The sequence below is a fragment of the Phaeoacremonium minimum genome (genome assembly GCF_000392275.1).
Source record: "Phaeoacremonium minimum UCRPA7 unplaced genomic scaffold PA7_03_scaffold_44, whole genome shotgun sequence".
Classification (NCBI taxonomy): Eukaryota; Fungi; Ascomycota; class Sordariomycetes; order Togniniales; family Togniniaceae; genus Phaeoacremonium; species Phaeoacremonium minimum.
In genome coordinates this window covers 87,195-101,485 of record NW_006920951.1, presented here as the reverse complement: position 1 = coordinate 101,485, position 14,291 = coordinate 87,195, and the positions used below count along the sequence as shown (strand labels likewise).

Below are 14,291 nucleotides of genomic sequence, written 5' to 3'. Positions count from 1 at the left end.
CTGGGACTTTGCCGGGGTCTTCTTCAACCAGCATCAAGAGGAGTTCGGATTTACCCTAGATCGTGAAATTCTCGTCGAAGATATCCGAGTTCGTGCCGTGGGAAAGACGACCGGCTTAAATATTGATAGTATATCAAAAGCTATCAAAAGCGTCGCCACCATCACAGTAGGTGCTGAGAAGGCAGTCAAGCAGACGAGGCTGTATACAGAGTCAACATGGCACCAAGTCCCGTTATACAGTCTGGAAGGCCTTTTTCCTGGAGACAAGATCATTGGGCCGGCCATTATACTTGATCAGACACAAACGATTCTTGTCCAGCCCTTTTGGTCTGCTATACTTCTACCTCGACACCTGGTCTTACAAAAATTATCATCTAATGCAAATGATGTCTCGGTGGTTGAGGATAGCAATATCGTCGATCCAGTCCAGCTATCCGTTTTTGGTCATCGCTTCATGAGCATAGCTGAGCAAATGGGCAACTCTCTACAAAAAACATCCGTTTCCATCAATATCAAGGAGCGACTTGACTACTCCTGTGCTATATTCTCGCCTTCCGGCGGACTCGTCGCAAATGCACCCCATATACCTTGCCATCTTGGAGCGATGAGTTATGCGGTTGCCTACCAAGCTGAGAAATACGGTAACACGCTTCGACCGGGTGACGTGCTGGTGTCAAACCATCCAGTGGCGGGCGGCTCGCATCTACCGGACGTAACTGTTATCTCGCCAGTCGTTGATGAGGATACAAATAAGGTGCTCTTTTGGACAGCGTCTCGAGCCCATCATGCAGATATTGGTGGCATTGCAGCCGGTTCTATGCCTCCACACTCGAAGGAAATCTGGCAAGAAGGCGCGTCCTTCACTTCCTTCAAACTCGTCGATGGCGGAGTTTTTGATGAGCAGGGCCTAGCCGAAATCATGCTCGAGAAGCCTGCTAGCTACCCGGGCTGCACAGGAACGCGGACCTGGTCTGACAATGTCAGCGACTTAAAGGCACAGATTGCCGCAAACACCAAAGGCATCAGACTCATCAAGGACTCTATTAAGGAGTACGGATTGGCCACTGTACAGGTAAGTAGCCCATCGAAGCAATCTAGACCAAAGCAACCTTCCTGATGATATGTTCTAAACACAGAAATATATGGCTGGCATTCAGAATAATGCCGAAAAGGTGGTCCGCAGCCTTCTACGCCGAGTACATGATCAATTCAGTGGCTTGCCTTTGGAAGCAGAAGACAACATGGATGACGGCTCTGTTCTCAAATTGAAGATCAAGATTGATCGTGAGAGCGGATCAGCCACCTTCGATTTCACCGGAACTTCCAAAGAGGTCTACGGCAACCTCAACGCTCCGCGTGCCATTACTTTTAGTGCGATTATATACGTACTGCGGTCATTGGTGAAGGAAGACATTCCATTGAACCAAGGTTGCTTGGCACCTATAGAAGTGATTCTACCCCCCGGGACGATACTGTCACCATCTTTGGGAGCTGCAACAGTGGGAGGAAATGTCGAAACATCGCAACGTGTAACCGATCTTGTTCTACGCGCTTTCCAGGCTGCAGCAGCCAGTCAAGGTACATGTAACAATTTGACGTTTGGATATGGAGGGCAAATAGTCGATGGCAAGGCCGTACCTGGATTCGGATACTACGAGGCAAGCTTGCTGAATTCCATGTGCTATTTGTTTTGAATTAGTCTAAAGCTAACAGTTTCTCCCAGACGATTGCCGGCGGTGCAGGCGCAGGTCCAGACTGGGTAGGACAGTCAGGGGTTCATGTCCATATGACAAACACCCGCATCACGGATCCCGAGTCGTTAGAGCGTCGATACCCATGCATTCTGTGGGAGTTTGGCCTCCGTCGTGGCTCGGGAGGTAAAGGACTGTATCCTGGAGGAGATGGCTGTGTACGACACATTGAGTTTCGGCGCGATGTTGAAGTCAGTGTGTTGAGTGAGCGTCGTATTGTCCGACCATTTGGTCTTCGCGGTGGAGGCGCGGGTCTACCTGGTGAGAACATTTGGATTCGGACGGACGAGTATGGGACGCGAGAAGTGAACCTCGGAGGCAAGAATACTTGCCACATGAAGAAAGGAGACCGTATTATCATCAGTAAGTGATACTCTTTATATCTACGAACATTGGTTTGTTAACAGTGTGATCAGGGAGTCCTGGTGGCGGCGCCTACGGCAAAATAGAGGCGTGATGCTACATGTCATTACATTTGTCAACAGAAATTTCTAGCGATATATTTAGACGTGCGATATACTAGATTATGGCCCTTCAACTCTCACTTCATTGAAATACACAGCATCTTCTTACTATAGCCCTCCGCTTCATCGGTATAGTCCCTCTCTACGTATGGACATCTAGAGATTTACGGAGAGGGCTGATAAGGAAGGCAGGTCTTACTGGGGCAGGGTGGGAAGCGTTAGCCAGTATGCTCTCGGGCGGAGAAATAGCTGATTCAGGCCTAGTAGTTGGCGCAACAAGGACGGGTCTCCTCAATCACCACAACGTCCAAAAAGCAAAGCCGAACTTGTGCGGAGAGTCTCTATCGCGCAATCGATGGCATGACCGGTAAGCGGATTTTTGCTCCACGGATTGCGACGAAAGCGACGTGGGGGCACAAATTGTCGCCACAATTTTCCAGAGAAGATTCAACTTAGTCATATCCTCCTTTCATCACGGGCACTCTGTGCAGACGATACCTTGACGTCCTGGAGTGTAAGTAGCGTATCAATTCTGTTCGGTGGTGTAAAGTGCGGCTAACTGGTCTTATCTCTTACAAGTCTATCTCGGTTATGCACGTGTGCTTTGGATCACGCAGATGACCTTCAACTGATCTGTACTATTACTCGAGCATGGCGAGGTGGGATTGGTCTACCTAAAGCTTTTGGCGAGATATCGATGTTCCTGGTTTGGGAGAAATCACGATAACTGCCGAGTCGTACTGGACCTATAAGATATCCCCGCAATCCTCGAAGTGCAGGACTAAGCATATCTTGAGTTGACAGTTGATACTCTCCTCTCTACGAGCGAGAACATATTGGCGCGTCCAGCTCGTACGCTGCCTGGCTGGGAATTCTGCTTTGCTAGAACTTTGTGGGATCCAATGAACAAGATCAATCTTGTTCAGTTAATTGATAAGCTGGCGATAGCCGGATAGATCTGGCCAGGGCGCCACAACGCATGTCGCCATTTGGCTTGTATGTCGCCATATGACCGGCAGAAAACGACACCAAAATTTCGCTTCCCTGACGAAGCACATTTCAGTGGAGTTTGTATGCTGAAGCTCCATGCCCAAGTCCGAGCTAGTGAAGCCTCAAGAAAATTGTTATAAATACCGTAGAATCCATGCCATGGATCAAGCAGTGAAGCAAAGCCCAAGGGCACTCTCATTCCTACAGATCCACTCACGTGCAGACAGAGAGGATGAGTTATCCAAAAGAAAAGTCTTACAAGAATGTCATCATCGGTGACAGCGGAGGCAATCCCGTGGGCTTAGACGCCCCGCCGCCCGTGCCCGTATACTACACCGAATCGAAGCGAACATGGCGATCATACTTCTGGTCTAGTGAGATCCCGCACTATTATCTAGTTGTGAGAAACAATGTAGTATATGAATGCTGACTACGGATGCCCAGCTCTTGACGTGCCCAAGGAAGAGGCGTGGTTCTTGACCAAGCTTGACCTCACACTCATCACGGCATCCGCACTCGGTGTCATGTGCCGCTATCTCGATCAGGTCAACATTACCAATGCTTTCAGTCAGTCTTGCTCTACAAGAACAAGTGAACACAAAGCCAGAGCTAATTCAACCTATCAGACAGCGGCATGAAGGAGGACTTGTCTCTGTACGGAAACGAGCTCAATTATGCCACCGCTGTTTGGAGCGCGGCCTACATCATTGGGCAGGTACCGTCGAATTTGCTACTGACACGCGTTAATGTGCCCCTGTACATTGCCTTCCTCGAGTTCTCGTGGAGCGCCTTTACATTTGCCCACGCTGGCGCTAAAAGCATCCGCGACATATATGTGTTTCGCTTCTTGTACGTTGAGCTACTTCCCCTATGGCCGAGTCGCCTGTGTTAGTGTTGTGGTACTGACAGTCCAGCGTCGGATTGTTCGAAGCCGGGCACTTCCCGGCGGTCATGTATGTATGTTCGAGTTACTACAAGCCACACGAGCTGGCACGCCGCAACACCCTCATTCAGATATTCGTCTCTGTCGGCCCCATATTTTCAGGGTTCTTCATGGCGGCTGTCTATACCGGGCTGAACGGGAGTCATGGCCTAGCCGGGTGGCGATGGATGTACATGTGAGTTACAAGCGACTGTTCAGCAGGTCGAATAAGTGAATACTAATGACACTGATCAGAGTCTGTGGCTGTATTTCTGTACCTTGCGCTATTTGGACTGCATTTGCCATGCCTCAGTTACCAAGCCGCGCAAAGGCCAATTGGTATGTACAATTTGATGTTGTCCGCTGGTAGTTTTGTTGTAGTCTCTGATGATCAAGTAGGGTCTTTACGGATGCGGAAGTGAAACTTGCTCGCGCACGCATGCCGACCGAAGCTAAGCCGCTGACCGGACTATTTAAATGGAAGGACGTCAAAAGATGGCACAAGACATGGCACGTGTATCTGTGTAAGTCGACTGTCTCGATTACCCTCCCAGTTTGATGTTTAATACTGACTTGAGGGACAGTTCCTCTGTTTTTCACGTTCGCCGCGCAGTTCGGTCAGGCCGGAGGATCCAGTAAGCTCAGCTCCGCATGCCCCGTTCCAATCAGGCATGACTTCTTTGTTATCGTTTACTGAATAGCAACCAGTGATATTCTGGGTCAAGAGCTACAACGTCAAGGGGGAGCCTGCTGTGTTCTCGGTCGCTGATATCAATATAATTCCCCTCGGAGTGAGACGATCCTGAACGAATCAAGACCAAGCACCTTACTGACCGCTAGCATAGATCAATTTCCTCACGATCTTTTTCACACTCATCAACTCATGGATATCTGACAGCCTTCCTGGCTCTGCTCGCTGGCCGGGCATGGCATTCGCCAGCACCATGGCAATCATCTTCCCCATAGCTCTCGCATCCACGCCTGTGCATCCGGTACATAAAGGGACTCGTTGGGCACTCTACTGTAAGTGATTTGGTCCAATATTCACGCACATTGACAGTATAGGCATTCAATGGCAATGGTCGACTGACTATCTAGATCTCACCGCTCTGTCTGGTACTTCGGCCGGCATCACATGGACGTATGTGAATGAGACCAACCGAAGTGACCCAGAAAAGCGAGCCTATGTCTCAGCCATGGTATGTTATTTTCCTTTGCCTCATTTCGACTTCGTGCCTATACTTACGACATTGCGTAGATGAATGCTTTCGCCTACATCTTCTCGGCGTGGGTGAACATCTTCACTTTTCCAACCAAAAAGCAGCCGTACATTGTGACAGGTAATTACATCACAGCTGGCTTTGGCGGCTGTGCGCTTCTGTCGGTGCTAGCTATCCGGTACATGCACAACAGGGACCTGAAACATAAAGCCTTGGAACAGCAAAGGGGCTCACCCGAGGATGGCTTGTCATTTGACTCGTGAAAGTAATTGAGCGTTCACGCTTCATGGGAGGTACTGGAAGAAGATGGGCAGGTCGTTCATGGCAACGCCGATTCCTGCAGGGCTCAAGACCCATGCGTCCAAACAATCAGTATGACCTGTATATTCAAGGAGGATTGTAGCACATAGGTCATGATGCGCGCGAGAGAGAAATTACCCAAAGCTTTCATGTCACTTCTCCATGGCTGATTCTTCTGCTAAAATTTTCATTTGCAGCAAGATGAGATTTCTGCATATCCCCTAGAGGACTTGAAATCTCCTCACGGTAATTAATTCAATCATAAAGAGCTAGTCAGCTGCAAAACCAGCAAAGTCTTGCACTGGAGTGGTCAATCTAACAAAGAGGCGTTGGTAACGCGTTCGTTACACCATTTAAGGTAATGTCGCGCACTATGTATATTGGAGCTGTAGCAACAGCAACCTTGTTGCAATTTGTGTCAGTCACTCTATTGCAAAACATTGAAGCAAAGAGTGGTTCAGGTGCCATTTATAGCTATGTACAGAATTGAGAGACATTTGCTAGACAATATCAAGATCTTAGTTTTTGACTGTGACAGCTTCTCTCCATTTCCATTTATACACAGGTACTGTATTCACTGCTCAAAGTCCGCAAAACGTTGTGACGATCCCTTTCCGTGCCGCTTTGCCATTGACAACTCTAACCGTCTTCTATGACAACCCTTTCCATCTCACAAGGCGATCTACTTTTCGTGACGCGTTCGTTCATCGAGTAGTTCTATATTTTGGAGGTCTTCTGTGTTCTAGGTAGACGGTGTCGAACATATTTGTATTTTTAACATCTATAGGCTGTTTAGAGTGTAGGACTTAGAGCTACTCCTATTGGGCTCTATACCCAACCCTTATATAACTTTGGATGTGAGATATTCGTCAACTGCTTTATGCAACAAGGCCTCATAGCGACGAGGCCCTGTCCTTAGCTACATAAGTTTACGCAAGCTTAACCATATGAACATTCACTCAGTGTCCCCCTTGCTCCTGATGATCCTCGGGCTATATTGATGGTTCTGTATCCGCCCAAAGCCACGCATCTGTGAGCTGCCCGTCTGCCAAATGATCGAGCCCAGGGTCCCAGTTCAAGAGCCCGGCAATTGAGAGCATTTGGTCAGGCGACAATCCATTCACGGTATTGTTGATCCGGTAGTTATGTACGCCTCCGATGTCTATATCAGGCTCATTGATCAAAGTTACTAGGCTGTCTGCCGAAGGAGGCTCTGTTTCGCGCTGCACAAGCTTGAGTGTTTCGACCAGCTTCTCTAGCTCTTCTTTGCGAAAAGCTGCAACATGATTTCCCCGATTGATCATGGTGTTGAGTAGGCTGTATGTGATGTCTGTGAATGTGTGTGAGACATCCAAGTCGTCTATAAAAGGGTGCAGAGCGGAGATCAATGCCAATACAAACGCCGAGCTGAAGGTATTCTCAAGATCAAACGGTAGAAAAGTCTCTATGTAAAGATTAGAAGGCCAATCACGACTAGAAAGGATGCTTACTTACCGAGAAGATGCTGAGCTTGGAGAGCAATCAAGATCTCTAACGATTTTGCGGCTGATTCGTGCGACGTGCGTAAAAGTGCTTTAATGGGATCTGCAAGCCCCCGATTGTTTCGACCAGGCGACTGCGTCCGTCTAGCTAACAGCTCTCGGATCAAGCACATGAGAAGAGGCCGCGTAGCTAAAACGATACACTGGAATGGTATTGAGACATAGACGTTTGAGTGAGATCTGTCGAACATACCTGGTGGTAGTATAAGTTTAGCGTGGCTGATACTTTTGAGATCGGCTCTGAGTAGTCAAATTTGAATTCAAAGACTCCGCTGAGCTCCGAAGATAGCCTGGCCATATCACGCAGAATTTGTTGAATATTTCTTAGGAAGGATGGATCCAGATTTCCATCCACTCCGTACACAGCTACAGCACGCAAGGATAAGCTGAAAGTCCCAAGCATGATGACTGTCAATCAGAGTGGCGGAATATCACTCACTGTTCAAGACCTTTGCCTGCAGGCGAGACAGTGCTACGTGTGCGTTCAAAGCCTTTACAGTCTGTGCATTATGGCCAGTCTCCGGGAGCGGAGCCGTGATGTCTTCATCCTGAATCGAGTTCGGTGCACCCATCAAAGACGAGAACTTCCGGTCTAGGATGTAGAGCGTCCACCAAACACACCGTTGTCTGTGCACTTCAGCTGCTGATATGGAGTCGTTGACAATATTGCGATGCAGACCCTGTGTTAGTGCTATGCGAAACGCCTGGCCAATCTAGGTGAAGTCAGAAGATTCAAGTCAAAGAAAATTTCAAATCTGAGAACCTACATATGTGTACGCGCTGTTCCTGTGGTCTATCGATTGGAGATATAAAGCAAGGCAGCACAACACCTCAATCGACAAGATTGGATCTATGTATAAGCCATTGACATCTGGAAGGATCTCGAGTACTCTTGAAACGAACAAGCCACCCATGGGCATCCGTTGGTGTGCACCAGATGCAAGAAGTGCTTTGCCGAAAGCCATGATGAGTAGATAGTGAGCATACCAAAGTCGGGTTTCGACTGAAGGTTCACCAGGAGGACTGTTGCTATAGTACTGATACAGTCCGTCCATGAAAGACTTCTCATCAAATAGATGATACATTTGTCCCAAGTGGAACTTTACAGTGTTGGTTAGATATAGAGCATAATCCAGGGATGGAATATTCTCAGCAGTAAGTGGGCCGACCTTGCCTCCTCGAGAAGGCCATTCCAGGTCGTACGCATGTCCATCAGCATTAAGGGGCATTTCCAGTGTTTCTTGCAAAGTGAGATGGTGTTGGATTGTTGCCATTACTTGCCGACTGTATGCCCACGTTGAAGATGGGCCAAGAAATCCTGTCATGAATCAGTATTCTCTTGCATAGTGGCAAAGGGGAGACGCACGTCTTCTCCCATGCATGTCGGGTAGCACTTGTGAAGGGCCAGTCGCCAAAGGGTTGCGCATGGAAGATAAGTTAATCTCATCGTCAACATGATTTTGTAGACAACGATTTTCATTGGGATCTACAGACATGTCGGCGTGACTATGCGGGCCACGACGACCGGACAATGCACTGGTGTTAGATGTGCGACGGGTTCGCCTTCGCACTAGGCCATCGCCCTCGTCCGAAAAGAGACCAGACTTCCGCTTCAGCTCCTTCAGGAACCTGACAAAGATCAGTAACATGTTTTGATGTATGATGGGGATGACAAAGACCTTTGCGAAACGACAACCTTCCTATCATCTGAACCAAACACGCAGTCCTGGCCGCGCTGCCGACATGTAGTGCAGGGGTGATTTCCTGAGCACTTCACTTTCCGTTCGCGACATCTTACACAACTGTGAACATTTCTCACTTAGTATCTAGAGGCGTCCTTGGCCTGGAAACACAAAGCTGCGTTAAGATTGGAGCACGTACGCGTTATTTGCCCGTTTCGGGCCCGACTGCTGAGACTCTGTTCCGACTTCTTCATCCATGCTGTTTGCAAGAGCTATGGGAATCCAAGACACTGAATGAAGTTGCCTTTCGCAAGCGACTGTCACAGTACGCGGTCACCGGTTAAGCGCCGTGGCGTGAGAGATGTTGGAAGAGAGATATATGGGTTGAGGTGATATCTCACTGTCGTGGGCTTGGCTGACTCGCTAGCGGAAATTGTAGCTTTCCCCGGCTATCCCAACAAGTTAGTAGAGAGGACTAAATTCCAGGCTAGTGGGGTCAACGATAAATCCACTAATTTACCTTGCCCCAGTACTCGCTCTTCAATGAAGCTAGCCGCACATACAATATAAAACTCGACACATTCGGGTGAGAGCATCACATGGCCTTCGCTCACTCTGTCTTACAACGCTATGTCATCAAGGTCGTAGGGCTTGTTTATCATATCAGAGTTAGCTTCTTAGTCAATTGACTTCTATTATTTTTTCACTCTATTTATGTGTCTTATTAGAGAGAAACTTAGATAAGGCCATTTCAAGCATGAGGTATGTCAGAACATACTACTCCTCTGCCAGGGTAATAAACGCTAATTTGGCGAGGATATCACTACCTCCTCAACAAGGGTTTACTACCTTTGTAGAAGTTGATAGACTTATAGGAACAAACAGAATTTTTGAGAGCTTAAGAGTATTCTGGCTCTCAATATTGAGTAATTATAACCTTCAAGAGTTAATGCCCCTGGTAGCGGAGTATAATAGCGAGATATAACCATACTTCTGGAACGATTAAGTTGGTTTATTTACCAAATTCTTGGGCACATTCTCGGTTTTTCGATTTCAAGGCAGAGATACATGTTGTATGTTATTCAAACTACGCTATTGCGCTTGAATTCTGCTCAACCTTCTGTTCTGGAGTTACTGAATGATTGTATATTCATGCCCCATGTTTGCTATGCTTACACGTTTCAGAGGTTATCACAATGCGGCTTGGATTAAGCGGGACTTAATACAAGCTGTGTGAGGCTAATAGCGACTGGTCAAGAACTAAGTCGGAGTTGCGCTGTGTAGCCAAGAGCTTAAAGCAACTACAGGTCTGGATTTCTTGACTCACCGAGACAGCGAATCACTACATTCATTGCAGGTGTGGTATTCTCAAGACTCATCATCAACTATCTCCTCCAGAACTCACCTTTGCCTACGCATCCTCCTCTGTCACGTAATATATATACCACTTCAGATGACTAGTCAGCAGGGGAAAGATCTTCCTTTTGCTAGATAGCTCATTTGTGACATCCTCACATCCGCCTTACCTTCAACGAGGAGCACTGTACGAATTGTTGAAGACCCCCATTTCATCCTCGGTAGTTTTCGATCATCTGGTCGGTACATGGAACACACCAAACAACACGAGCACAGAAAGCAATTCTGATATGACTGATCATTTAGATTCCGAAAGTAGTTAACTTTGCGAGGGAGGGACGCGAAACTGAACACACCAAGCCGGCAGGCAGGACCACCAACCCTCCCCCTGTATTTGAGAACTACAATACAACACATTCGGCGTGCTTCTGTCTCCTTATAAAGCACGGAATCCTCCTGTAAATGTAACACCGTTTCAATCAACGGAGGTAAAAGGAGACTTTGTCGAGTGTGAAAAAAGGGTAGAATAACAAAAAGGAGTAATTATGCCTGCCCAGGATTCGTAGAAGAAAGCGCGGAAGAAAAGAGCAAAGGGAATATTGAACAAGATCTCGCAAAACGCCTTTTTTACAATTCAATGATATTCGAGATCCCATTCCAGACATCAAAGGAGATTTTTATGCACGGTTTGTAAATCAGCCCGAAGCCTTAGGCCAATCCAACGGGGCAACCTCCAAGTACCCCAATAATCCAACACACACAAGTCAATCAAGTCAAGGTAGAGTATTAACGGGTACCACCGAGAGCACTGATCCTGGCACCGGATGGGCGGTGAATGAGGCTCTCGGCGTGCTTGCCGACGACACCGGGCTCTTGAGGCATGGCCTCGGCATCGCTGCGGTCAGCGTACTCGTCCTCATCGTCCTCAACAATCTTGGTCGGGATATCGTGGCCAATCATGTACTGTTGGCTTGACCTCTCGGGCGTGGTGGTCGTCGAAGCAATAGACATGGATGTGCTGCTCCTGTTGGGGATCAGATCAGGAGTGGGTGGTATGGAAGATGTTCGCCCGGATGGGTGAAGGAGGCTCTCGTCGCCAACCTCAGAGGTCGCAGCCGAGTGACCGTCGTCGCTGGGGGCGGCAGAGAGAGTACTCCCGCGGCGGTTGTTAGGCGTAGAAGCACGCTCAATCTCAGCATCCTGAGCCAACTGCAGACCCTCAACAGCAGCCTGACACTGCTCCGCAATGTTGCGGATAATGTGGGCGATGGCATCCGTCTTGTCCTTAAGATGACGATCTGCCACGTCGACAAAGCTAGAAGTGGAGAAGCGCTTGCTGTTGCGCGCGGGGCTCTTGAGAAGCTGCTGCTCCAATTCTTCGGGGGTGGCATCTTCACTGACATTCTCCAACTCCTCGAGCGCGAACCCAGCGGCGATAGCTTCCTCCAACTCAGCTGGGTCAGTGAGTGTCTGCACGAGGTGCTCCATGTGGTGGCTCTGGCCGCTAATCAAGCTGCGGAGGTGCAAGACCACACGACGAGCCTCATCACGTTGACGCAAGATAGTGACATTGGTGTGCTGCAGAGCAGAGAGCTCCTTCTTGTTGCGCTTCCGCTCGCGCTCAAGCTCCTCGGCAATTTCTTGCTGAAGTACAAGAGCCTCCAAGGCATCATCACGCTGCTTCTCGGTCCCAGCGAGGCGGACGCCCATGCGGGCGTGCTCATCCTTCTGTTGGTCGAGGAGACCAGCAAGGCGGCGGTTCTCACGTTTGTGGTTCTCAATCTTGACCTTAAGATCTTGGGTTTCCTTGGTAAGCTGCTCGGCAAAGGCCTGGAATTTAAGGAACTGTGAGACGCATTAGTACAACCATGTGTCAGAAGCGCGGGAACCCAATTTAGCACAAACCTGTTGCTTCCAGCTCTCAAGCTCCTCGACAAGGTAGTTGTTTCTCTTGGTCACCTTGCTGAGCTCGGTGTCCATACGACCTTTGAGGTTAATGAAATCCTGCCAAGCCTCCAACGCATCGCGCGAGTACTGGTTGCGTTCGCGGACGATCTCATTGAGATGCCTCATTGACACCTTAGTCATCAAGGGTTTCTTAACGGACCCTCCGAAGACAGCCTTCAACCCGGTATTGCGACCCTAGTAGTGAAACAGTGATCAGCATCCTGCGGCAAATAGGTCGGCAAATTTCAATATAGGCAAGCTTACCATCTTCTCGCAGACATGATCCATCACAGCCATCACAGCATCCTGGTTCCACCACTCAGGATCCTGGATGGATTCGACCTCTCCCCGCATGACAATGATTTGACCTGCAGGTACAAGCTTACCTCCACCATACGCCGATCGCAGGTGCTGGGGAACGCCAGAGGGCGTAACATCACCGTTGAGTGCCTGGGTCAGTCTGTTGACGAACTTGTTGCGCTGGCCGGGGTTCAGAGCAGTTGGTGGGCTAGATGTGAGAACAAAGTTCCGGTCAAGGTCGATTACCAGGGCATCAGTCGGGGCAGTGAAAAGTGACCTGCACTCGGCAGTGATACCCAAAATGTACGGGCCAGGCTCCTGAACGAGCTCCTTGGCATGTCGGGCGTGAACGACTGGAACATAGAGACCGCTCCACTCGTAGACGCGCACGCAGTAACGCACGGTCTCGGCCGCCATCGTCAGCATAGCAGGGTAGTGACTGACGAAAATGATGCGGCGAGTCGGAGAAATGGCAGCCTCGATAACACCAACGATGTTAGGAACAGACAGGCAAGTGAACAATGGCCACATGGCGAAGTTCTGGAAGCCAGTCGGCGAGGACGGGAACTGGTAGCAAAGCGCGTAATCCTTCATATCAATGCGTACCAAATCGTTCAGGCGAGGAGCAGGGAAGCTCAGGATGCGGGAAACCTCCTCAGCATGGAACAGATTCGTAGCCTTGTTCCAGTGGATCCACATGCCTCGAAGGTAATCGCCTAGCAGGTTGTAGAGAGGGTATCGAGAGAGGAAAGACAAACAGTACGGGATCCAGTAAGTCTCGTCTGGGTTGTCATAGTAGTCCGTCTCGGTTCGCTTCCTCAGATCCCGAATGGTCTCGGCTCGCTTCTCGTCTGCGCGGGACCAGACGCGCAGGCAGATGCCGTAAAGAGTGTGAGAGGAGTCCTGTTGGAGGACGAAAGCGTGGTGAACGCAGTGAGGCTGGCTCCTGCCGGTGCAAATCTCGACATCGTGTGGAAAACAAGCCTTCATTCGTATTAGTAACTGTATAGCCATGGAATCACTTGCCAATTGAAGCATACCCTCATCGCGGCGTGCAGAGAACGCGCGATCTCGTTGTCCTGCTCCAGTCTCGGGCTGCTCCCGAGGATTTCGGGCAGCCAGAACTGGCCAACGGCACCCTTCATGTGTCCAATCTTACCCTGAGCCGGCTGGGGAGCCTTGACCCATTGAGAAGGCTCCCGGCCAACACCGCAGACCATGTAGGCATGGGTGAGCGTCTTCGGGGTGCGCTGCTGAGGCTTGACATTGAGGGTAGACGGAATAGGCTGGGTGATGCGGGAGTGTAGCGAGGAGGTGCGGCTCGGGATGATCAGGCTGTGGTCGCCCTGATCGCGGGTGCTGGGCCGAGCATCGCGGTCGCTGGTGCGAGGGCGAGTGAATGAAGAGTGGGCGTTCAAGGACGGTGCCATTTTGACTTTCGGGCTACGCTTGGTTCCCGTGGACTTCCCGTGAATAACGGCGGTTACTGCCGAGTGAAGACGGTGCCAGTCAAGACCCGTTCAATTGAGTTCGAAAAGATGGATCTCCTGCTGTAAGGAGAATTGTGAAAAGATGATGGGGTATCGAAGATGTCCGGTCGGGCTCGGTAGTTAAGGCAAGCTGTAAGGGATGCTGAATATCCGATTCCACCAGAGTCGATTGCACACACAAACGCGCTCAAGTCGACTGAAGCTGCAACAACCAGGCAGTTCCACTTCTGCCAGAGCTAAGTAGATAGCTGTGATGATGCCGTCGCGATGGCACTATACACAACACAAACTGCCTTTGGCTCCGTTGCTGCAACTGCAGTCAATTGGT

The 14,291-nt window shown here is 49.4% G+C and overlaps 3 protein-coding genes across 3 annotated transcripts; 2 read left to right on the top strand and 1 right to left on the bottom strand.

Annotated features, from left to right (window-relative positions):
* Positions 1 to 919: 919 nt before the first annotated feature.
* Positions 920 to 2,208, top strand: UCRPA7_821 (putative 5-oxoprolinase protein; the record flags this gene model as incomplete). Its single annotated transcript, XM_007913413.1, has 4 exons — positions 920 to 1,072; positions 1,137 to 1,385; positions 1,724 to 2,114; positions 2,168 to 2,208. The coding sequence occupies 4 exons, from the start codon at positions 920 to 922 to the stop codon at positions 2,206 to 2,208; spliced, it is 834 nt and encodes a 277-aa protein (XP_007911604.1).
* A 1,229-nt stretch (positions 2,209 to 3,437) lies between these two features.
* On the top strand, positions 3,438 to 4,824 carry UCRPA7_820 (putative major facilitator superfamily transporter protein; the record flags this gene model as incomplete). The annotated part of the gene is made up of 6 exons (XM_007913412.1): positions 3,438 to 3,579; positions 3,650 to 3,772; positions 3,832 to 4,054; positions 4,383 to 4,466; positions 4,527 to 4,651; positions 4,712 to 4,824. The coding sequence occupies 6 exons, from the start codon at positions 3,438 to 3,440 to the stop codon at positions 4,822 to 4,824; spliced, it is 810 nt and encodes a 269-aa protein (XP_007911603.1).
* Positions 4,825 to 11,012: 6,188 nt separating this feature from the next.
* UCRPA7_819 (putative denn domain-containing protein) lies at positions 11,013 to 13,903 on the bottom strand (the record flags this gene model as incomplete). Its single annotated transcript, XM_007913411.1, has 4 exons — positions 11,013 to 12,071; positions 12,132 to 12,368; positions 12,438 to 13,457; positions 13,514 to 13,903. 4 exons carry the CDS (start codon positions 13,901 to 13,903, stop codon positions 11,013 to 11,015), a joined length of 2,706 nt encoding a protein of 901 aa, XP_007911602.1.
* Positions 13,904 to 14,291: the final 388 nt, after the last annotated feature.